The sequence below is a fragment of the Lactuca saligna genome, chromosome 5, assembly GCF_052625555.1.
Source record: "Lactuca saligna cultivar CGN05327 chromosome 5, ASM5262555v1, whole genome shotgun sequence".
Lineage (NCBI taxonomy): Eukaryota > Viridiplantae > Streptophyta > Magnoliopsida > Asterales > Asteraceae > Lactuca > Lactuca saligna.
In genome coordinates, this window is record NC_136421.1 from 278,177,027 (window position 1) to 278,201,234 (window position 24,208).

General features: G+C 36.3%; 1 protein-coding gene across 1 annotated transcript; it reads left to right on the forward strand.

Moving 5' to 3' along the window:
- The first annotated feature begins 3,001 nt into the window (after nucleotides 1-3,001).
- Nucleotides 3,002-8,917, forward strand: LOC145046741 (uncharacterized). The gene is made up of 10 exons (XM_078995016.1): nucleotides 3,002-3,236; nucleotides 3,334-6,236; nucleotides 6,446-6,517; nucleotides 6,601-6,871; nucleotides 6,991-7,063; nucleotides 7,145-7,278; nucleotides 7,490-7,605; nucleotides 7,689-7,801; nucleotides 7,917-8,308; nucleotides 8,859-8,917. The coding sequence occupies exons 1-10, from the start codon at nucleotides 3,002-3,004 to the stop codon at nucleotides 8,915-8,917; spliced, it is 4,368 nt and encodes a 1,455-aa protein (XP_078851142.1).
- The last annotated feature ends 15,291 nt before the right edge of the window (nucleotides 8,918-24,208 follow it).

Sequence of the window (24,208 nt, forward strand, 5' to 3'; positions counted from 1 at the left end):
AAGAACCACCCACCAATGCTTTCGAATCCGATTACCGACTGAATGCGACCCACTCATTGATTCCCTTCTCCTGTAACCAACCAAATTCCGGTTTCTTCCCCAAAAAAATCATTCTCTTGCTATCTGTAAACCCTACGTTCTCATCGTATCTTTGATTCTCTTCGTCTTCCTATCTGTAACCCCTTCGTTGAAGATCGCGTTTACGGACTCTGTGTCTAAATACAACTAGTAAGGATGTTCCTATATCTGCTTTTTTTAATCTTCATTTCCTTCTAATGGATCCTCGAATGCATTGTTTGAATATAAAAATAAGATTGTTCAGTGTGATTTTCCATATAGATTATATGCATTTTTTTTATATTCATCTTCTTTCTTCTGGATATCACGCATCGTTTTGATCTTCATCTCCCTGTTCATGCATTTTTTTAATCTTCATCTTCTTTTTTCTAAATATTCAACATCTTTTTGATCTTCATCTCCTGCTGATTTCCTCAACCTGTAAAAGGAATAATCAGAATTTCTTTATTAATGACTGTCATAAGATATCAAAGTCTTCCAGTGTATATGAACAAATAGCAATTATAACTTCGTAATACCAGCCGATGAAAAAGTTTAATTTCATATTAAAGTAAACAACAATTACAAACCTAAACAGCAAAAACGAATTATGGGTTTTACTGAACTACAATTCCAACCTTTTGCAAGGGTATAATGGAATCAGAGATAAATAGAATGGTCCACTTCATTGGAATTAACAATTCCATCCTTCACTAATTGCATTATAATAAACACTAATATCACAACATGTAAGGTTGAGGACCCAATAAGTAATCAAAAAAGGCAACAACAACAATTCGGCATGTAGCACTGTATAATCCTCTCCACATACCACCATTTAAGATGCACATACAACTCCTCACTAATAACACCCACAACAAATTGTTCTTATGTTAGACCCCACCACCATAAGCAAACTAAGAAGATTGGTCGCTCAATTGAAGGGTAGAATGGGAACCACAACCGAGTCTTATGCCGACCAGACCCAGGCCTTACCTGAAAGAATTTTTGAAATGGTTTGGTTTGACTGGTCAAACTTTATTTGGTCAAAATCATGAGAAAATAGTCAAATCCCTAAGAGAGAATTTTGATGTAACTCATAATAGAATTTATGAAATTTATGAAGAGTTTTGATTGAAACTTCAGTCTATATAAAATCAAAATATTACAAATCATTTACAAAATGGAAAGTTAATGGAATCACAAATGATGAGATTTTCACTGATTTTCAAATTCCAACCCTTTGCATGTTACTGAATAACACTTTATATTAAGGGCTTCTCGCAAAGACCTAATTTTGTTGTTTGAGATTTTTGGTGGTGAGATTTTAAAATTAATTGAATATCTTTTTTTAGCTTGGTGGTGTCAAGAAGTAGGATCTGATCTTATATATATATATATATATATATATATATATATATATATATATATATATATATATATATATAGATATAGATATAGATATATATAATAATCCAATAGAATTTTGATTGCAAATCAGCTTCATAACTAAGGATTGAATCATCTTCCTGGATTATTCAATAAAAGAGTGAAGGCATTTAGCATTGACTAAGGTATGTTTTTACCCTTTTCTTTTTGGGTGTTTTTCCCTGTTTTTGTATACAATAAATTATGTTCTGCACGATTTGAATTATTCTACTTATTGTTGTTTCCGTAATATAGTTTTATTTTCTTTGTATCACTGTTTCTTCTGTCTCCTTCTACATGAGTATTGCCTTTTACGTTAATGTCTTCTAACAAACGGAAAAGAAGTTCTACCTCTGTGGCGTCGACATCAGCTCACTCAAGGACGATTTCATTTCCCATTGATGTTGATGTACTACCTGTTTATTATGATTGTGGTGATTGCTCTTGTGTATGCGAATTCTGTGGTGCTTTATTTTGGTTTACTGAAAGAGTTCTTTGGTATTCTCGAGTTAATCACCCACGTTATACTCATTGTTGTCGATCGGGTGATGTTGTTCTTCTAAATCCTATTACTCCACCAAATGTGTTGTCTCGGTTTTTTGAAGATGATAGTTTTATGCGCAATATCAGAGCATATAATTCCATGTTTTCTATGACGTCTTTTGGTGCAAAGGTGGATGAAGAAATTAATAAAAGTCATGCTCCATACGTCTTCAAGGTATCGGGTCAGATTTCCCATTGGATTGGGTCTCTTTGTCCACAAGATGGTGGCCCCCCACGTTTTTTACAGTTATATATGTGTGATACTGAGAATGAAGTTGTTAATCGAATTCGTGCTTTTCGTGAAGACAACAATGTGATTTTATCTGCAGATATTGTCACTTGTCTGAGTGACATGTTAACTGCAAACAACGAATATGTGCGTACTTTTAAGACAGCAAAAGAAATTTCGCAGTCTATGAGTTTGGATTCGTATGCTGTTCGTCTATTTAACACTGTTCCTGATAGGAGATATGGTCCCCCGGCTGCCGGTACTTTGGGTTGCATCGTTTGTGGAGATGATGTTAGTGGCGCCTCCTATGATGTTGTCATATACTCAAAGACAGGTTTACCTCAACGTATAAGTAAATTACATCCAAGTTACATGCCTTTGATGTATCCCCTATTATTTCCGTACGGTGAAGCAGGTTGGTCTCCGCAATTACAGATACACAATCAATCTTCTGGTCGGGATAAGAACCTGACAAATAATATGTTCTACAGCTATCAGATTCATGATCGTTTAGGTGTTTACTCGCTTTTATTACGTGGTCGACGCCTATTTCAGTAGTATTTAGTTGATGCTTATACATGTATTGAACAATCAAGGCTAGATTACATTGAACATCACCAACAACAACTTCGTTCTGAGTATGTTATTGGCATTTATGATGCTTTGTCTAGAGGTGATACTGATACACAGGTCATAGGAAGGCGTGTGTTTCTCCCCGCATCATTCGTGGGAGGACCTAGATACATGTATAAGCATTATCAGGATGCGTTGGCAATACGTAGGGTTCATGGTAAACCGCAATACTTCATTACTTTTACTTGTAATGTAAAGTGGCCTGAATATAGGCGATATACAAGTACTATTGGTCAAGGTAATATTCAAGATAGACCTGACATTATTGCTCGAGTTTTCCGAATTAAAGTTGATGCTTTAGTTGACTTCCTCAAGGAAGACAAAACTTTCGGTGATGTTGATGCGCGTAAGTTGTTCATCTTTACTGGCATTTTTTAATAATTTGCTCTTGCATAATGTCATTGTTTAATATATATTTCCAAATAATTACTATTTGTTTGCAGATCTTTACACTATAGAATTTCAGAAGCGGGGTCTTCCCCATTGTCATTTGCTTCTTTGGGTTGCATCTCCGTTTAAAATATATGAACCCACAGATGTTGACAAATATATTACAGCAGAATTGCCCAATCTTACAACCGAGGTTGCATTATATCGGACAGTAACCACCTGCATGTTACATGGTCCTTGTGGTTTGTTAAATATGGGTGCTCCATGTATGCGAGATAATAAGTGTAGTAAGCGTTTTCCAAAAGCCTTCACTTCGTCTACAACATTTGATGATAACGGATATGTTCATTATAGGCGACGTGCTGGGGTATGTCATGTACTCCAAAATGGCATAAAAGTTGATAATGGATATGTGGTACCCTATAATAAGCGATTATGCACACGATTTGATGCACATATAAACGTTGAACACTGTGACTGGAGTATGATGATAAAGTATCTATTCAAGTATGTTTCAAAGGGTGTTGATCGTGTCCGGTTTGTCCTACAACGATCTGAATCGACTGTTAACTATGCTTCTTCCAGCAATTTGCCTTTTGTCAATGAAATTAACACTTTTTTAGATGGTCGTTACATATGTCCTCATGAAGCTGCTTGGAGAATTTTAAATTTCCCAATTCATGAACGTGATCCAGCTGTGCAAGTTTTAGCTGTTCATTTGGAAGGTATGCAAACAACTATTTTTAAAGGGAATACACAACTAAGCTTGCTGGTCAACAATCCTACTTTTGCTGTAACAACATTAACAGAATGGATGTACAACAACCACATAGATATTCGAGGGGTCAATTTAACATATTTAGATTATCCTACCAAATTTCGTTGGAATGCCTCAGCTAAAAGATGGAGCCACAGATTTAAAGCAAATAGTACATCAATTGGGAGACTCGCATATGTGCACCCAACAGCAGGAGAGTTGTTTTACCTTAGGATTCTATTATGTCACCAGAAAGGGTGCATATCATATGATGATATTCGTACTGTACACGGAATTACACACTCTACTTTTCGTGCGGCTTGTGAGGCTTTAGGTTTAACCGGTGATGATCGGGAATGGTTAGCAGCTTTTACAGAGGCATCTTCTTGGGCTACCGCCAGTGAACTGCGGTCTCTTTTTTGCCATTTGCTTCTATTTTGTGATGTAGGTAGTCCATTTCTCTTATGGGAATCTGCAAAATCCAAAATGGGGGATGACATTCACCGTGAATTAACTTTAGAGTCACCAACTCCCGAGTTACACGATGACATTGTAGAACAACAAATACTTTTGGAAATTCAAAAATTGTTACTTGCATCTACACCATCTAGATCCCTTGCAGATTTTGGCTTACCTCTGCCTTCACCGTCACTCCTTGCTGTACTTAGAAATCGACTCCTCCTTGAAGAAACAAACTATGACAAACAATCACTAGCTTCTCAACATGCATCTATGGTTTTACAGCTAAATCTAAACCAACTAAGAATATATATGGATATTGTAAATGCTGAACAAAACCAAAAACAACTACTTTTGTTTGTATATGGACATGGTGGCACCGGAAAAACATATCTATGGACTACCATATTGTCATACTTCAGATCTATAGGAAAAATAGTGCTAGCTGTCGCAGCCTCAGGTATCGCATCCCTACTACTACCTTCAGGACGCACTGCACATTCTAGATTCATAATTCCAACAGAACTTACAGATAGATCATGTTGCAATATTAAAAAGAATACCCAACTTGCGGAGCTGTTGAAAAAGACTTCAATGATTATATGGGATGAAGCTCCAATGAGTGATCGGCGATGCTTTGAATCTTTGGATCGATCGTTGAAAGATGTACTTGAGAATAACAAATGTCATTTTGGTGGAATGTCAATGCTTTTAGGCGGTGATTTCCGTCAAACACTTCCCATTCAACCAAAAAGCACAAAATCACAAATAATGGCCCTAACTTTACCAAACTCATATTTATGGCCTCATTTTACCGTTTACAAGTTACACCACAATATGCGTCTATCTAATGCAGATAATACAACTATTCCTTCTCATTCGTTATCTGAATTTGCTTCTTGGATCCTTGATATTGGAAATGGAAATATTGGCGTTCCAGATGCAACCGATCCAGAAAACACAAAAGTTATAGATATACCTCCCAAATTTATCATTGACACAACGAAAGGACTTCAATCACTTATAGATTTTGTATATGGAAGTGAAATATTGGCAAACCCATCACCTAAAAATTTATCAGATAGAGCCATTATTTGTCCGAAAAATGAAACCGCAGATAAGGTGAATGCTTTCATCTCACTGAAGAATACAGGTCATCAAATTGTGTATAACAGTTGTGATTCAGTCATCTCGCATACACAAGACACAATCGAATTAGACACGTTATATCCACAAGAATATCTTAATAAATTAGAATTTTCGGGGGTTCCAACACATGAATTAGTTTTGAAAATTAATACTCCCATCATGCTATTAAGGAACATCAACCAAAAAGAAGGTTTATGTAACGGGACAAGACTAATTGTCTCCCAATTATTGCCATCTGTTATCGAGGCCTTTATTATAACAGGAACTTCTGTAGGAAAGCGGGTGTATATTCCAAGAATCAAATTTGTACACAACACTTCTGATTTGCCTTTCATTTTCACCCGAAAACAATTTCCAGTCAAAGTATGTTACGCAATGACCATTAACAAAAGCCAGGGACAATCTCTAAAGAAAGTTGGGTTATATTTACCACAATCTGTTTTCACGCATGGGAAACTATATGTAGCATTGTCAAGAGCTACCTCACCACAGTCAATTAAAATTCTATTGGATCCTGAATGTGATATACCCGCAAATACCACCAGAAATGTCGTCTTTAAAGATTTGCTAACAAAAATTGATATGCACGAGGTTTGCATATCATCCATGATTTTAAAATCTTAAATTGTACTAAATTGAATTACATACATGTCACATATATCTATACTACATCTCTAAATTAACAAAATGGTAGAGTATACTAACTATATATTTCATGTTTACATAGTCACAAAATCATGTCACTCGAAATGGATAGAATTTCAAACCTACACACCGGATGCTTGGGAAAAATGATACAGGTGCGCGTGCTGCAGAAATGGAAGCCTAACTTCAGAAAAAACGAAACATGGTTCATCATCATAGATAAAAATGTAAGTAATACTGAAAGTCAATATATTCTTTTACACTATATTACTTTGTAAAAATATAAGCTATAATCTTATGCATACATTAGGGGGATGCAATTCAAGTACTTGGACAAAGAGCTGATCAATCATATGTTGAATCTTCACTACTTGTCTCCCAATGTTACCAAATTAAAGACTATACTTGCACTAACGTTGATCCATATCAAAAATTCATTTCCAACCCATTCCAAATAAATGTTGGCGTTGCATCAACGATTGAGGAAATACTAGATGACAGTAGCATTCCAAAAACAAACTTCCACTTCTGTTCAAGATCACACCTAAATACTATTGCCGACAAAAATATCGAGTACCCAGGTATAAAATCCTACATTATATATTCATATAAAAGATTTATAGATACCATCATATTGCCATCTATTTACCTAATTAACATTAACATTTTAATGAGTTTTACTACACATATTTTATTGGAGCTTTCATTAATATAAAAGACTGTAACAAAAAAGATGGAGAACATTTCATAAGTATGACATTAACAGACGAAAAGTAAGTTATAAATACTAGATATATTACATATATCACACTACCTAATTATACACATAATTAGTTCATTAATATTGATAATAGTGCTGAAGACATGCCAATAATTTTGTGGAAGGAGTGCATAGAATCTGCAGACAAGTTCAACCGAAAAGAACTAACATCACACTCCAATCCAGTAGTCGTTGCCCTTACCAATATGAAAGCCACATTGTACGCAGGTCAGTTCTAGATTTTACCTTCCTGCACTATAATTTTTTCAGTTTCCTATTTCCAACTCATAATTATCTATTCCACAGCAAGTTTGAAACTAACATCTACTAGCGCAACACATATGTATGTAAACCCCGAGATAGCAGAAACATGATCTCTAATCCAAAGGTTAAATCCGTTCAAACAACACAAATAATATATATGTAAAAGCATATACAGCCACTAACTCAATAAATAAAAGCAGATTCCAAGGACAACTACCTGCAACATCCACCCCATCTGCTATACCAAAAACTTTACAACAATTCAACAGTCTAGAACACTCTCATACTGTGGTAAGCTACATGACTTTAACATTTCCTAATATTACTAATTGCTACAAACAACATATGCTAACAAAAAATGAATACATACGTAGGGAAAAACATACGTTGTAAAAGCAACAATTTCTGACTTCACTTTTAGAGATACGTGGTATTATGTCCGGTGTCCCATATGTGCTAGATCAATATTCAAGAAAGGTGACGAGTGGTTTTGTACAACTCACAGAACAACCAATCAACCAAATTTCCAGTATACACCCACATTAACTTTCATTTTCCCTATTATTCTTAAAAACAACAATGTAACCATATTGCACATGCAGCTACAAAATTGCAGCAGTTATCGTAGATGCAACAAACTCTACAACCATCTTCATGTCTGATGAAGCCACACGTAGCCTCACAAATACATCCGTGCAAGAAATGCTTAGCAAGCACCCTGATGACACCAAAAAAGTTCTACCCTCAACAATTGAACAACTTAAAGGCTCAACAAAAAATATGTTTATAGAGTGCAGCAAATCATCCAGTTCCAACATCATCCTTCATACAATCACCAAATTAACTACGTGTGAAATTTCAGAAAACCCAGCCATATCACCACTAACAAGAGTTACACTAACAACAACAGAACACACCGGAATCAACAACAAAGATGACACGACGCCTAAAAAATCACGCAAACCAAGTAAACGCCTACCACTTGGCCCTACAGGTAAAATTTATAAAAACTTCTATATTTATACAAACATTATATAACAACACTCTCTTTACTTTGCAGTTGAAGTTCCAATAACATCGCCTCAGAAACCAAAAAAAACAAGGAGCAAGGATAAACATAATCTCGTATGCAACCCTGAAACACCCAGCACAACCCACTACATTATTAATATCTTATCTACACATCCAATGACATGTATTTTATCTTTTCATACATCTATGTATATAAACAAAACAAACAATAAGAATGGTGTTAAACTATGTTAAAACAATTGTATCTTATGTATAACTCACAACCATGGTGGTAAACTATCTTAAAACACTTGTATCTTATGTATGTCATATATGTGCTAACCTATAATAACATCCTCACGTCCATTTCCACTGTATGCGTTTACACACAACATCCATCACATATAAAAATAAAATTATCTTTATTACATGCTTAACATCCACTTACAACAAACCAATCAGAATCCTACCTCTACATAATTTATCTCCAATAATATCATCTACCAACACATTTACATCATGAATAAAAACAGAACCATTATTCCACAAAGAAAAGCAACGCTATACAAAAGCCAATACACAACACATCTAAAAAATGATGTAGACTACTAACATAAACCCCTTTTACTAACATTACATGAAAAATGGCACATCAAACTACAACATAAATATGTCCCGGGGTGGAGCCCGGGAAATACACCTAGTTTAATAATAAAATACGTGTTATGTGTATATTTTGTTGTTATATGTGTGAATGTATATTCACTTTCTTCTATCTCATAGATCTGATTTATTCTCTATGAAATACGTGTTATGTGGGTGTGCCTCATTTGTTATGTGGAATAGGTATTGAATGAGAATGCTATACAAGTTTTAAATTATGTATAAAAATATATATTTTTATCTACTAATATGTTGGGTAGAGCATGGGTAAATAGTTGATGTGTGATAAACAGATGAGAGGCCCCGATGTTGTTGTTGTTGATCTAGTTATTCAGCGAGTATGGATTAGACCAAGATGTTAGTTTTAGATCCGGGAGTATGGATCAGGTAAAGAGATAAAACTTGTTATTAGTCCGGGAGTATGGATTAAGACTAAGTTAATTGTCCCTAGTCTGGGAGTATGGATTGGGTACAATTATTGATCCGGGAGTATGGATCAGATCAGGATTAGGGTATAGTTAATTGTCCTTATTCCGGGAGTATGGATTGGGTACAATTACTGATCCGGGAGTATGGATCAGATCAGGAGGTTAGTTTTAGATCCGTGAGTATGGATCAGGTATTTTTAGATCCGTGAGTATGGATCAGGTGAAAAAGGTTAGTTTTAGATCCGTGAGTAGGGATCAGGTAAGGAGGAAAATTTTAGATACGAGAGTCTAGATCGTGTCGTTGTGAGGATCGATGGGGTGGGATAAGAGTTGACTTTATATGGTGAAATTGTACAAGTTTGAATGTTCTATATTTATAAATATATGATATAACATTGTGGGATGAAAACCCTATATGCTCACCAGGCTCCCAAGCCTGACCCACTCAGTTCTCTTTGTATCACAGGTATTAATACGAAGACATATTTCACAGAGAGATTTAAAGGATATATAAATCAATTGTGTAATTAAATGTAAGTTCTGTTTATGCTTATATGTCTATATCGGAACATGACATCCCGAGGTTTTATTATTAAATGAAAATACATTCTCTTCGAGAAATGTTTTGATAAGTTATTATCATATCTTGTTTTGGGAAAAATTCTGCAACTGTTTTCTTTAAAAGAGTACTCTGATTTTAAAAACAAGCATAAACAAATCGGTCTTTTCTTGCCGTAAAAATGGCGATGTCACAGATCTAAACCACCTCCTTATTTCCTTGCTTCCTTGTAAATTTCCTTCTTCTTATGCTTTACCAAAATCCAAGGAGTAAGCTTCAAATTAAGAAAACAAGTTTTCTAATCTTCATGGAAGCTAAAGTTTTCATTGATAAGGGGTTGTTGGTTGAAGACGATGCCCTAATCTTTGATATTAGGTGCTTAAATATGGAGAAAACCTTAAAAATCATGAGCTTGGGTTACATCAACTCCCATGTCATCGCCTTCCTCTATTCACATCGTGGTGACCATCCAAACGCGCATTCCTACATTAGACATGCCACATCCTGGTGCTCCATTCACCACGTCATGCCATTATATTTTTCCTAAACACCTTACCTCTAACCCCTATAAGACCTCATATGATCCATTCTGGAAAACGGGAGTTACAATTTTCATAAAGCTTGAGGAAGGAGGAACCTTATTTTGGTGAAATGAAACAAGGAGCTAGCTTAGATCCATCATCTTCTTCATATTTTTGAGTCATTCGAGGTATAAATTTTATACCTTGACCTTTTTTCTTCTAGACTCAAGTTTGAGTTCATTTTGGAAGATTTTGGTCCCATTCATGGATGCTCTTGGAGTTTGAGGAACTCCAAAGCTTGTTGTCCCTCTAATGGTCATTATGATTATAAGGAGAGGGAAAAGGAGTCATTTTGGAGCAACCTTGAGTCTATGCATAAGGAATTAATGTTTGGAGGACTTAATGGACACAGGGTTGTAGATCTTGCTTGGTGGTGATGTTCTAATGGATAAAGTTGGAAACTTTATCTATTAAGACATTGAAAATAATCAGATTTGACGTTTTGAACCTTGATCTAAATTTATTAAGTGCTTAAGGAATAAAATTTCTCCTGGCCAAAAACCACAATGTGGCCATGAGCTTACCACGACGTAGTGGCCTGATTCAAATCGACCATTCTGTTGTGACTTAGCCACAATGTAACCAGGATCTTGGCATGATGTGGTGTTGTTAACCTGTTGACTGTTGACTTATAAATAGTTTGACCTTGGTTCAAACTTGAAGGATTTGGGTTGTTGATTGAGGGTTGATCTTTGGTTAGTGTTAGCCGGTTCACAACTTCGATCAGTATGAGGAGTTGAGAGTGTTGTTGTGCTTTTTTCAGGTCTTCAATTTAGGTGAATTTCCTCACTATACTATGTGTCATATATCCTTTCATGGTAAGATATAAGAGGGTAGTCGTTCAGTTGAGTGCCATAGGGTTTGTCTATAGTCATGTAGGATAGCATTAGAACTTTTGATCTAGGATTTCTTGCATGTTCTTTGTTTGGTTGTGGATTTAGAGTAGGATCATATGTTTGATTGTCTATCATACTTCTAATTATATACAACATTACAATTAACTCGTGATCTCCCATTTGCAGCATAATGTATTGTATAAGACCCTATATGCGGTAGTAGGATGTTAGATAGATAGACTAGTGTAGACAGTTTAATGTGTTGTTGAATTGTTTGATTGTTTATTTGTTTGTTTTTTATATATGTTAACATATCTTGTGGTGGGTTGAGGCGGTCCTGCTTTGTGTGGTAGGCCAAGATACATGGGTGATGCGAAGTGGACTCTTGTGATATTAGAAGGGCCACCACTTAGTGTTTGAGTCTTGGAACAGAAAAGGGAGAATCGTCAGCCATTCACCACACTAGGATCCCAAGACGATGCTCTGACGATGAAGTCAGTGATCTTTCTTAGAGAGAATACCCAAAGAAAAATGGGTTGGAGAACTTACTTCCTGGAGGAATAGTCATTGTCCTTATATAGTTGACCTAGACGGTGCCCTCTTCTCCAAACATACAAGAATGTCAGCTCTGATAAGGGACACAACTGATGATTGGAGGAGATATCCTTTGCATTATGCTCTGGGATGTTATTGATATGTGTAAGGCCTTAGTGGTTCATAAGCCACTAAGGTTGTTGGCTAAAATTGTTTTGTCACCAGGAGACTTTCCTTTCGTGTGGTGGGGCGGGGAGGTGCCTTGAATACTACTCGCATGGACGTAACCTTCCTGGTTGGCGCGAGATCACTCTCGCCCAGTCTCCTAGGTGTCTTCTGAGGTATTGCCTCTTGGCGTAACCCTAAGGTCCGCTATCAAGTTTCCCTAGTCTTAGCTCTCATGACGCAGGCTTGCTTAGTTATGATGGGTGGACTAGCATGTACAGCTGTCGCTTGATGGTTGCTTACCTTTGATACTACAAATCATATCTGGCTTAATTCAAATAACATGTACTGGGTCCAAAGCTAAAGACTAGATTACCCCTGATCCCATAATATGAGTCTAGCTTGCCTATCAGGCCCACAACTCATATCTGGCTTGCTCCCGAGCCCACAACATAAGTCTAGCATGCCCTCTGGCCCACAACTTATGTATGGCTTGCTCCCTGGCCCAATTAGTCACCATACTGGAATACTAATGTTCAACCCTCAGTATGAGTCTGGCATACCAATTGGTCCTCAACTCATATCTAGAATGCTACTGAGCCCTCAGCATGAATCTGGCAAGACCTTCCCGACCCTCATCTCATATCTAGAATGCTTCAGGGTTTGTTGGCTACAACACAAAGCATTACAACCTCAACCTAACACAAAAATCTCGACATATAACAGATAGCAAATACATACAGATAATCAAGCATACAGGATCATGGGTAGTCCTACAGATCTATCAATCTAACATATCAAAACTAGCATGCATATTTATTTCATACTTAGCATATCAAAGAATATTAGGTTATCAAACCAATGGGCCAGCCTAGGTGCCTTCGACAGGTAAGTAGTGTGAGGAGAACTCACCTCACACTGTCGAATATCACAAAAAGAATCTCTATTTGCTGGCCCGCAAAAATCCCCGTGCTATAAATCACAAGTTAATAATCCACAATAATCGGATCCGACCCACACTAAGTGTCCAAACCATGTTAAAAGACCTTTTTACCCACTTCATAACTTGGACCAAATCCAAGGCCCAATCTAACAATCCAAAAGCCCAAATTCCAAATAAGCACCCAAGGCCCAAGCATGGCCCAATTTTCTAAATTTCTAAATTGGGCCAAACCACTTCCATGGGCTTTAACCCAAGGCCCAATAAAATTCCCATCCTAAAACACCAGAAATCAGATGGCCCAACAAAGCCCCAAACATCTAAGCCCAACACATTGCCCAAATCGAAGACCAAAGGATCTGAGGCCCATTCTGCTGAGTATGCGGGGAGTACTCAGCGGTACGTTAAGCGTACATGCTTTAGGGCTTGTACGCTGCATGTACTGGCTTGTACACCCAATGTACTCCTCTTATTCAACCACCTTTCACATATAACCCTTAATCCCTTAAGATATTGCTCCAAAACATAGATTTGACTTCCTTGAGCTGAATTCTCACGTAAAGTTGCAAACTTTACATTCATACATGGATAAATGAAGCTCTTAATCTTAAAGAGGACTTGACAAGTGACTTAATGCATGCATGTGACAAAAAATCTCATAAAACTTGCACCTTTATGCCATAGGAGCCCACCACAAGCCCATATCTAAAAGAATGGTCCCTTAAAATGTTTTAACTCTTTAATCAACCCAAAAATGGGACTAAAAGCATAACAAAACAAACTATGGGGAGATCTAAACATCTACAAGTCAAGTTATGAACTTGATACCTTAAAGAGATTGCAACAAGTGAGATGATTCTAGATCTATGACCTTCCTTGCAAGCAAAGCACCATCAATCTTCAAAGCTTCCTACACAATAAGATGAACAACCACTAAAATCCTCTCAAGGGATCAAGAACACCACCAAGGAAGCTTAAGGGATGCTTTAGGGTTTTAGGAGGTTTGGGGGGGCTCATAAAGAGACCAGCCTTAAAGATTTAACGTGCTTAAATAAGGTACACCACCCTCAAATTAGGGTTTCTTGAATCCCTTGTATGCCAAACGTACGACGTCGAAGAGTCGCAACCAAACTGCTAACCACACTCAACGTATGCCAAGGTATGACTCGCGTAAGGGTCCTTGCACGAGTACGCCCTGCGCACTCCCCATGTACCCCCCACGTACTAGGGTTATTCCTCAAAACCCTAAATTCTTCTGAAGGCCATAACTTCTTCATTATAAATCGGATTCTTATGATCCTTATATCGATGAAAAGGTAACGAGAATCTCTACGCTTTTATCATCTCAAAAACACCTTAAAATTCCCTGAATAAAATCAAACTTCCATCAAAGTTCGAGCTGGTACTTTACCAAAATACCCTTTGGTTCGAAAACACAAATTGAACCCTCAGATCATCTAAATTTACATCACCCCACTCCAAATAGGTCCATATCTCATTTCCTCAAGCATCCTAAGCCTGATAATACCTGATCTTTGGTTACCAACCCTGAATAAGAAACAATTCAGAACATGGTGTTACAACTCTCCCCCACTTAAATTAGATTTTGTCCTTGAAATCATTCCTTACCAACCCCGTCATACCAGACAACCTGAGCAACACGGATACAACCTCGAGCATACCACATCCTTCTGAAGGTATCCGAAACCGACCCTTGCAGAGCTCCCAAACCTGAAGATAGACAAATCCTTCTCAACCTCAAACAATCCAATGCAAAATAACTATGTTTACTCAATCTGAAATCTGAAGCCTCGAATTGGTCTGGCTCCCTGAAAAGTCGCGCATAAAGAACTGTTGCTAATTCCATTCTACTTATCCCCCAACCAACTACTCAAGCTCTGATAACCGGAAGTTGCCACTAGAAAACAGATTCACATACCACATGTTGTTGCTGACAACCTTTCACTTGACCAAAGGGACATATATTCCTTCGAGTGAAAGCGCTTCATCCTGATGACAAAACTTCCAAGAATATAATGAACAATGGGAGACAAACTAGGAGATGAATCTTCTAGTGTCGGACAAGACACTGCTTCCTTTAAATCCCAAACCAACATACTGCTGCTGAAATTCCAAAAATCCATACTTTTCTGACTCTCACATAGATAGAACCAAACCAAACCACAACCAGAAGAATCTGATCTGCCATCGAAACTGCAACCATCCTTTAACCCAAAAACCTCCAACTGATACCCTTGGCATACATATTCCTTAATTCATATCCTATTGAGATGAAGACCTTGCATATAAACACCCGTGATTCCTAACGCGAGTTCCCACCAAGAACCAACTCAGTACTAAACTCATAACCTGAGATCCAAGGACCTACACTTACATCTCACCCAAAATCTTTTAATTCACGACAACCCCTCGCTAGACCTGGATATAAAGATTTCCTCCAACCATCTTTGAGACTACCAGTCTCACACCTGGTCCAGCCATTAGGTTCCCAAGAATCTGAAAGACAAGGATATCCTAACCTAAGCATCCCTCTACACAACTTACTAATAGCACATTCAATCATACAACCCAAGATCCAAAACCTCGACCTAAAAATAGAGAAATAATCTCTAAGCATCCTGCTCTACATGCCCTAGGCACGAACTAACCCCCCTTAAATGATTGCCTCCATCAACTGGTCAATGCTATGATCCCATCGCAATCTTACAGCACTTCCAACTACCCATGGTCTTACCATACCTAATCATCACAACCCTACCACTTGAGTTGAAACCTGCATCCACCTTCATTCGATCAGGTGTTTTGGTTGGGCTTCAAACCCCCAAAGCCTTTATTAAACCATAACGGACAGCAAGTCTCCAACACAACCCTTAAACTGGATCCATCCATAAACCCATTATACATCATAGTGGAAACGCTGACCAGCTATCAGAAGTTTCCTGAACTCCCACCTTACACAACTTCAATCTAGACAGCCACCAATGTTGCTTCCCTCTTGACTAAGACGTGAAACTTAACCTAGTTCCCCACCCGATTCAGCACTCGAAGATTCTGATTGATTCTCCCCCACTTGGATTTGCCGAAGATCTCCCATCCCACAAATTTTTTTGGGTTCCCAAACCACCTTATCCTCACGAACCGCCTATGACTCGCGTCTACCAAAAACAACATCCCATTACTAGCCAATCTCGTGATGGGTTATGTGCATAACATCAATCATATGGTGTACATGCAACCCTAATTGCTTTGATCTAGGTTTCACTAAGTAAACATACAACATTGAATACCAAAGCAATAAACCCTAGTTCTAGCATACTATAATCGATTGGAGAAACTTTTATCATAAAACATGATACTAAAGTACTCTACCATATTTTCAGATTGGAGAAACTTTTATCTTTCTGCCCAATTGATTCTTCTTATTCATTCTGCCATTCATCGAAACTTTTCAATGATTTAGAATTACACTTAATCTTGTAAGCATAACCATATTTACTAAACTCTTAGCAAATCATGAAGAATAATCTTATTGTTATTTTTGATGGACTTGACCAGTGCATAACATTATGTACCAGATCTCCTAGTCATTTACTTGACTCACATACTTATGTGAACAAGGAATCAGTCTTAATTTCCTAAGTACCAAGATTTCCATACATCACATGACTCAAATCATATGATTCCAAGCTTCTGTCCAATTGAAACTTGGGCGATGGGAATCTTTCCTTAGAAAATTACGACACTACCATAAATAACATAACTAAGAATCACACTCACTTAATATTGCTTATAATCGAAACACACAATCATCAATTTTCATAAATGACATTGTAAGGAGATATAAATAAGACAAAACTCAAAATTTATTTTATTTATCAAAAGGTGTGGAAAACTTATCCTTACAACGAAAATTCAAATGAAAACTATGGTATTACATATTCCTAAGAAATCTATCATAACTCTAAGTCGCAGCTCAAAAATCTGATTATCGAATCATGCGATCGAAATCCATTTCTTCGTGATCAGACTCAGCTTACTTCTTCCTTTAAGCTTCCTTTCTTTTCTTCGATCCTACAACACATCAAAATGCAATCTTATCACATCATGTATTAAGAATCTCCAAATAGGAACTTAATAGAGTTAGATAGTGGATTTACCTGAAGCAGAGTCATACATCTTGACTCTCCCATCCTCTTGATCCTTCAGGTAGGTGCGGCAGCTTCGCAACCAAAACCCCTTCTCTTGGCAGTAGAAACAAACGGACTCCTTCGGAATGGTACACGGGACAATCTCAGACTTTGCCTTTCTCTTACACATAGAGAACTTTTCTGGACTTCTAATGTTGCCATTGTCCATGGAAGTATGGGAAATTGATTTAGTAGACAAATTTGCTTGACTAGTGCGCAAAATCATTGCTGATTCAGTAGCAATAAGCAAATAGGTAAGATCAATGAAGGTAACGTCATGGTCCATCATATAGTATTCTCTAATGATCTCACTATGTGATTCGGGAAGTGATTGAAGAACCAAGTCAACAACCAACTTCCTTGAGACAATGACACCCAACATTCCCAACTTGTCAATATGTAACTTCATGTCCAAGACGTGAGCACATACAGACTTTCCATCTTTGTGTTTACTAGCCAATAAGGATTGAGTGACCTTGAACTTTTCAAGTCTTCGAATACGTGGGTTAGGGAGAATTATTGGAGGAGGTGGAGGAAGTGAAGCATGATTTCCATTTCCATAATCCATTCGTGGAACATCATCTTCATGTGGAAAACTTTTTCCAAAGGATTCAATAAGACCACAGTTAGAATCAGACATCTACAAAATGGGATAAAACTCAAGTTAGTTGATTGAGTCCTTAATAAAACACCCAAATGAGATATTAAGGCTAGGACCCAACACAATATTCTACAACTCGGAAGAGGGTTGCCGTAATCCAGCTGCAGAATATTTGAAGGTAGGTAAATGATGATTTACCAATTTCCACCATGAAAAACAAAAATAAAATTAGGTTTTAATTTTTTTGAAACTCCTATATCTTTTGAGATTCATTGAACTTTTAAATGGCATGTTTAATCTCGATTATTCCCTTCAAGTTTGTGACTGGGATGCCGAGGATCACAAACAAGTTGTGGATAACCATGCAAATTAGCTTGGTACTCTCGAAGACGTCCATCACCTAATCAATCTGCCGGTTAACCACCCACGCTCCATTGATTTATGATAGTATACAAGCTACCCATTTCCATCCTTCATTAATCCTATATAAGTGTATCGGTTAACCACACACGCTCCATTAATGACCAACAAGGTGCAATGTGCAATTTCATGGATTAGCACTAATTCCATATTTTTCCTAAAGTAACTAAGATTTGGGAATTTGTATGAGTGTTTAGTTACTTCGTATTTCGTTATACTTATAATGGAAGTTTGTGTCATATCCTACTCGTTCAGCTAACGACCCTCCACTAGTCAAGAGTGTAGTGGGTAAGAGTGGATACCCAATGGCGATCATTTTACAAGCCGCTTCCCCAAACACCACTTATGGACCAGCTTCGTGAATGAGGCCTACTAACATTAAGACTGAATCTTTACTCATACATATATAGTATTAGACTTTTAATTTTATATTGTACAAGGATGTATTTTACACTTTTAAAATATTATATGGTCTAATTTAATAAAATTACACTTTTAATTTAATTAAACACAAACCATATCATTATGGATTCATCAACTCTCTTTTAATTATACACTTATTTAACTTAATAAAACCATAAGGGTGTAATTTGAACTTTTCAAAATACTAGGGTTTTAGAATTTAATATTTCAAAATTAATATTTTTTAATTAAATTTTAAATTCCAAAACTTAAGGACAAATTTTGAAACCTTTCAAAATATTAGGATTTAACTATTTAAATTTCAAAAACTAAAACTTTTAAATTCAAATATAAACTATAAAACCTAAATGGTGTAATTTGAAACTTTTCTAAATTACTAGGTCAAATATTTTACTTATAATAATCCTATATTATCCATATTTAACCAGATCCATCAATTTTGATAAGGATAACCATTCCAAACGTAAAAAATCGATTTTAGGCAAGAAAAACGAGTTTTGGAAGTAATCCTCAACAAAATCTGGCAAGAAAATCGAAAATCCCGGCACCAGATCCTTGGACTCGTCGAGTCCACTATGGAAATCGTCGAGTAGGACCTACTCGTCGAGTCCATACAGGGACTCGGCGAGTCAGCCAGACAGAAGGCAAAAAAAATCGATTTTCTTGAACTTTGGCAATTCACTTTTGCATCTATTCGCTAGAAAATTGACCTAGACTCTGATGCCACTAATGGGTTATGTGCATAACATCAATCCTATGGTGTACATGAAACCCTAATTGCTTTGATCTAGGTTTTTCTAAATAAACATACAACATTGAATACCAAAGCAATAAACCCTAGTTCTAGCATACTATAATCATAATTGACATATGATTAGGGTTTAGATCTTACCTTGATTGTTATGTAGCAATAAAAATCACAAACCTTCTTGATCTTGACTCTTGAAAGCTTAGTGGTCCAAGTGTTGCACCTCTAATGGAGTCACAAACACCATTAGCAACAAGGATGAACAAGAGAGAGAGAAGAGAGGGTAAAATCGGCTCTAGAACTCTTCTTAGGGTCAGGTTTGCTGATTTTGGATGCCTGGGGTGTCCTTATATAGATAAGGAATTAGGGTTTCTCTTAAAGGCCTTATCTGGTAGCTTAGGCTCTAAGTAGCCCACAAGATCCTTCCAGAATACTCCTTATGGACGAAATCTTATGGGCTATCCATAAGGATTTTATCCAACCCCTTTCCAAGGGTTCCTTAGCCCACAATGAAATTATCTCATAATTATAATATTAGTCCCCCAAGTTTAATTAATCTCTTTTGACCACAAAATTAATTCTAAATTAACTCTTGATCAATATTAATTAAACAATATGATTTCTCTTTTAATATATTATTCATATAATATATTAATAAATCATAATTAATCCTCTTTCTCCTTAATTCATTCTATCAGTTGATATGGTGAAGGCAACCCAAAAGGACCATGCTCATAATCGATTTAAGTACATACCAAAATAGTTATGGACTTAGACACCTCATCCAACATCTCAACGATTTTCTAACTCTTGAATTCTCGAAGAATGCTCTCCGAAATCCTAGCAAGCCCGATAATCTCAATCACTTCTCATGATACCGTCCAAATAATTAAGCCCTTAATGCTGGTGATTAAAACCATAAACCTTGCTCTAAATTCTAACCATCTACAATCCTTGGTGATAATAACATTCCCCTGACATTTCCAGTGACCTAACGACTCATGCGACTGACACTACCATCTCCTTGCTACTGCTCCTTCCCTAGCAGTGATAGTGATTGAACTCAAAGGTTATCTTATGGACCACTATCGGTCCTATCTGAACAAATGCTACCATGCCCGAACTTCGACTTCACTGATGAACTATTCCTGCTACTTGACCATAGAACTTCCAATCCATACCCATGAATTCGACCCACCAAAGGAACCGGAACAATCCACTAAACCACTGAACCTGCCCGGAAATATACGACCCACTGATGACTCTTGGCATGCAAAAATGGCATATGAAGATTCACAATACATAAATCAGGAAAAACAGAGAACTAACCCAAAGATACTACTTACCAATACCCAACAAGATTCCAATGCAAATACAACACCAATTAAGAACAACTTCGCCATAATATCAATACATAATTGGGGTTTGAATTACATTCCAGAGATTTCTTGCGACTCGTCCTTGATCTGCTGAGGAACAATGGGCGTTGGGACTTGAACTCCCTCCGCCTCCACAGCGGGACAAATGGACCTGAAATGACCTGGCTGGTGATAGTGAAAGCATATTTGATCCTTCTTACAATCCCATTGTACATGCCCTCTTTTCCCACACTTTCACGCTCAAACTTGTGACAAGAAAATCTGTGAGTTCCCCTACACTTGCCATACACCTAAGATCATTTAACCCGCGAAGCATGCAACTTGGCGTATTCACTCAATAGTCAGTGCACACGTGAAAGAGTCATACAACAATCAATCAAGTATTTTATAAGAGATAAGGCATCATATATCAGGAAATTCTATCATATAGTTCCTGAAGATCCCTAACCTATTACTAGCATGCTGTTCTAACATATCATAACATAATCTCAAATAATTGTGTGGTAATTTGGGGTCTACTTATTGGCTTCGGCTGATCATATGCATCACATCCTCCTTGATTATTTTGAAAACCATTTGAAAATTGTTTTAAAAATATTTTCCTTAGTTTGAGACTGGATTCACACGAGTGTTCCTCCAATTCACTGAAACCAAGGCTCTGATACCAACTTGTAACATCCTTAAAATTAATGAAAATTTTAAACTTTTAAACCATCCCACAAATCATCATTGTTTACAATTTAGTTTTCAAAACATGTTCAATATCAGAGTTTCCCAAAATCATAAATTAAAATACGAGGAGGTGTACGATCACGCCTTCGCCTTCCCACGATCATCTGAGGTACCTGAAACATAACCTAGAACTGTAAGCCCCAAGCTTAATGAGTTCCACCAAAATACCAACGCACAACATATAACTTAATTCAAATAACAGTGTGTATTGGGTCGACAACTAAAGACTGGATTAGGGATGGCAACGGGGCGGGTTTGGGACGGGTTTTGGTAATCCCGCCCCCATCCCCGAATATGAAAATCGATCCCATCACCGGCTCAATTCCCAACGGGTATCCATTTACCAAACACTATCGGGTCTGCGGGTATCCCAACGGGGTAACGGGGATCCCCGTTTAACATTCAAATTAAAAATAATTTTGATGAAATGAGAATACAAACCATTAGACTTAGTGATGCAAACATAAATTCATATCCAAAATAATTTTGATAATTTACAAAACTACTAAGAGCATACATATTTATTCTGATACATAAGTGGTTACTAGTGATAACAAAAACAATAAAGACACTAGCATTCATAAACCATAATATCACTATTACTCTAAGTAATATGAATAAAAAAATGTCAAAACACTAGCATTACAAATAAACACGAAGCTATCTCAAAAAATTATCTTTAAATCATTCACAACAAAGAAGATAACTCAAAGAAATTAATATATATATATATATATATATATATATATATATATATATATATATATATATATATATATATATATATATATATATATATATAATCATATTAACGGTTTCAGGTAACGGGTTTCGGTTTTGGTTTTGGTTTCGGGCAATCGGGAAAGGTATTTTGTTTACCGTCCCCGTAACCAAACCCACGAAAATTTTCTAAAAGCATACCAAACCCGATCCCGACCCTAATTAACCGAGCCCAAACCCGACCCTAATATGTCGGTTTTCGGTTTTCACCATCGGGTTCGGTTTCTTTTGCCATCCCTAGACTGGATTACCCCTGAGCCCATAGTATGAATCTGGCTTGCCTATCGGGCCAACAACTCATATCTGGCTTGCTCCTGAGCCCACATCATAATTATGGCTTGCCCTCGGAGCCCACATCTTATCTTTAGCTTGTTCGTAACCCAATTAGTCATCAGAATGGAATACCAACGTGCAGCTCTAAATATGAGTCTGGAATACCAATCGGTCCTCAATTGTATCTGAAATGCTACTAAGCCCTCAGCATGAGTTTGGCATGCACTTCCCGACCCTCGGCTCATATGGAATGCTCCAGGGTTTGTTGGCTACAACATAAAGCAATATAACCTCAACCCAACACAACAATGTCGACATATAACAGATAGCAAACATACACAGATAATCAAGCAGACATGATCATAGGTAGTCTTACAGATCTACCAGACTAGCATATCAAAACTAGCATGCACATCTATTACATACTTAGCACATCAACAAATGTCAGATTATCAAACCAATGGGCCGGCTTTAGTGTCTTTGACACGTATTATATGTGACCTAAATGAGACATATGAATGTACATAAAATTAAGCGCAATAATGTTTAAAAAAATGAATTGGAACGTAGACAAACTCGAATACAATACGTTTTTTTTTTAAAATTAGCAAAAAAAAAAAAGTTATTATATGTGATCCATCTCATACGTAGAAACGTACATAAAGTTAAACAAATACACACACGCACAAAAAACCGTTGAGTTTATAAAAAACCAAGAAATAATAATAATAATAATAATAATAATAATAATAATAATAATAATAATAATAACGAAAGAAAGTTCTAAATTAAAATCGAAACATTGACTATCTTGAATTATACCGATAAATATATAAAAATAAGTACGTAAAAATAGTTTTTCTTAAGTTAACGAACGGAAGTTATTAATAAAAAGCAAATTATATATAATACGAGGTTAAACATGAAAATTTAGAAAATAGATGGGTGAAAGTAAAAAAAAAAAAATTAAAGTTCAAAATGAATAGTTCAAAGTGATATTTTAAAAACTAAAGGGGTGAAAATATCACAAACTCATAAACATAATATATATATATATATATATATATATATATATATATATATATATATATATATATATATATATATAAATGATTATTATGGTTTACCTATTGCCACAAACTCAGTCTCTAGAAAAAATTAAAATACTTTCATACTAACAGATGAACAATAGCGGCGTAAGTAAAAAGAATCATTCATACAAGTTTTGAAAACCACAAGAACCTTGTTCTTAAAAAAATAATAATAATAATTGAGTCTGTAACATTTAATAAACCACATAGACTATTTTTGTATTTTTATCAAAATTATATATAATCCAAACCAAGTGGATCATCCATATAATTATATAAATAATTGTTAGAAGGGTTATTCAATGCAACCCAGCTCAACAACTAGTGCCACCAGAAATTATCAACAATAAAATGTTTGCTTGCTATAAATACTTTTTGGAGTATTAAAGATACCTCAATTCATGGGATTCAAAACCTTCCTTGAAATGACAAGTCATAATAGGGTCCCATTTAAAACATTTATGGTATCCCTTTACAACTTTTTAGTAAGGATGGTTTTAGCCTTATCGGCAAAAACTTGGA

Coding starts and splice junctions, on each gene's coding strand:
- LOC145046741 (XM_078995016.1), top strand. CDS start 3,002: ATGTATAAGCATTATCAGGATGCGTTGGCAATACGTAGGGTTCATGGT. Junction 6,872..6,990: donor CAAAAATATCGAGTACCCAG/GTATAAAATCCT, acceptor ATTTTATTGGAG/CTTTCATTAATATAAAAGAC. Junction 7,802..7,916: donor TTCAAGAAAGGTGACGAGTG/GTTTTGTACAAC, acceptor TTGCACATGCAG/CTACAAAATTGCAGCAGTTA.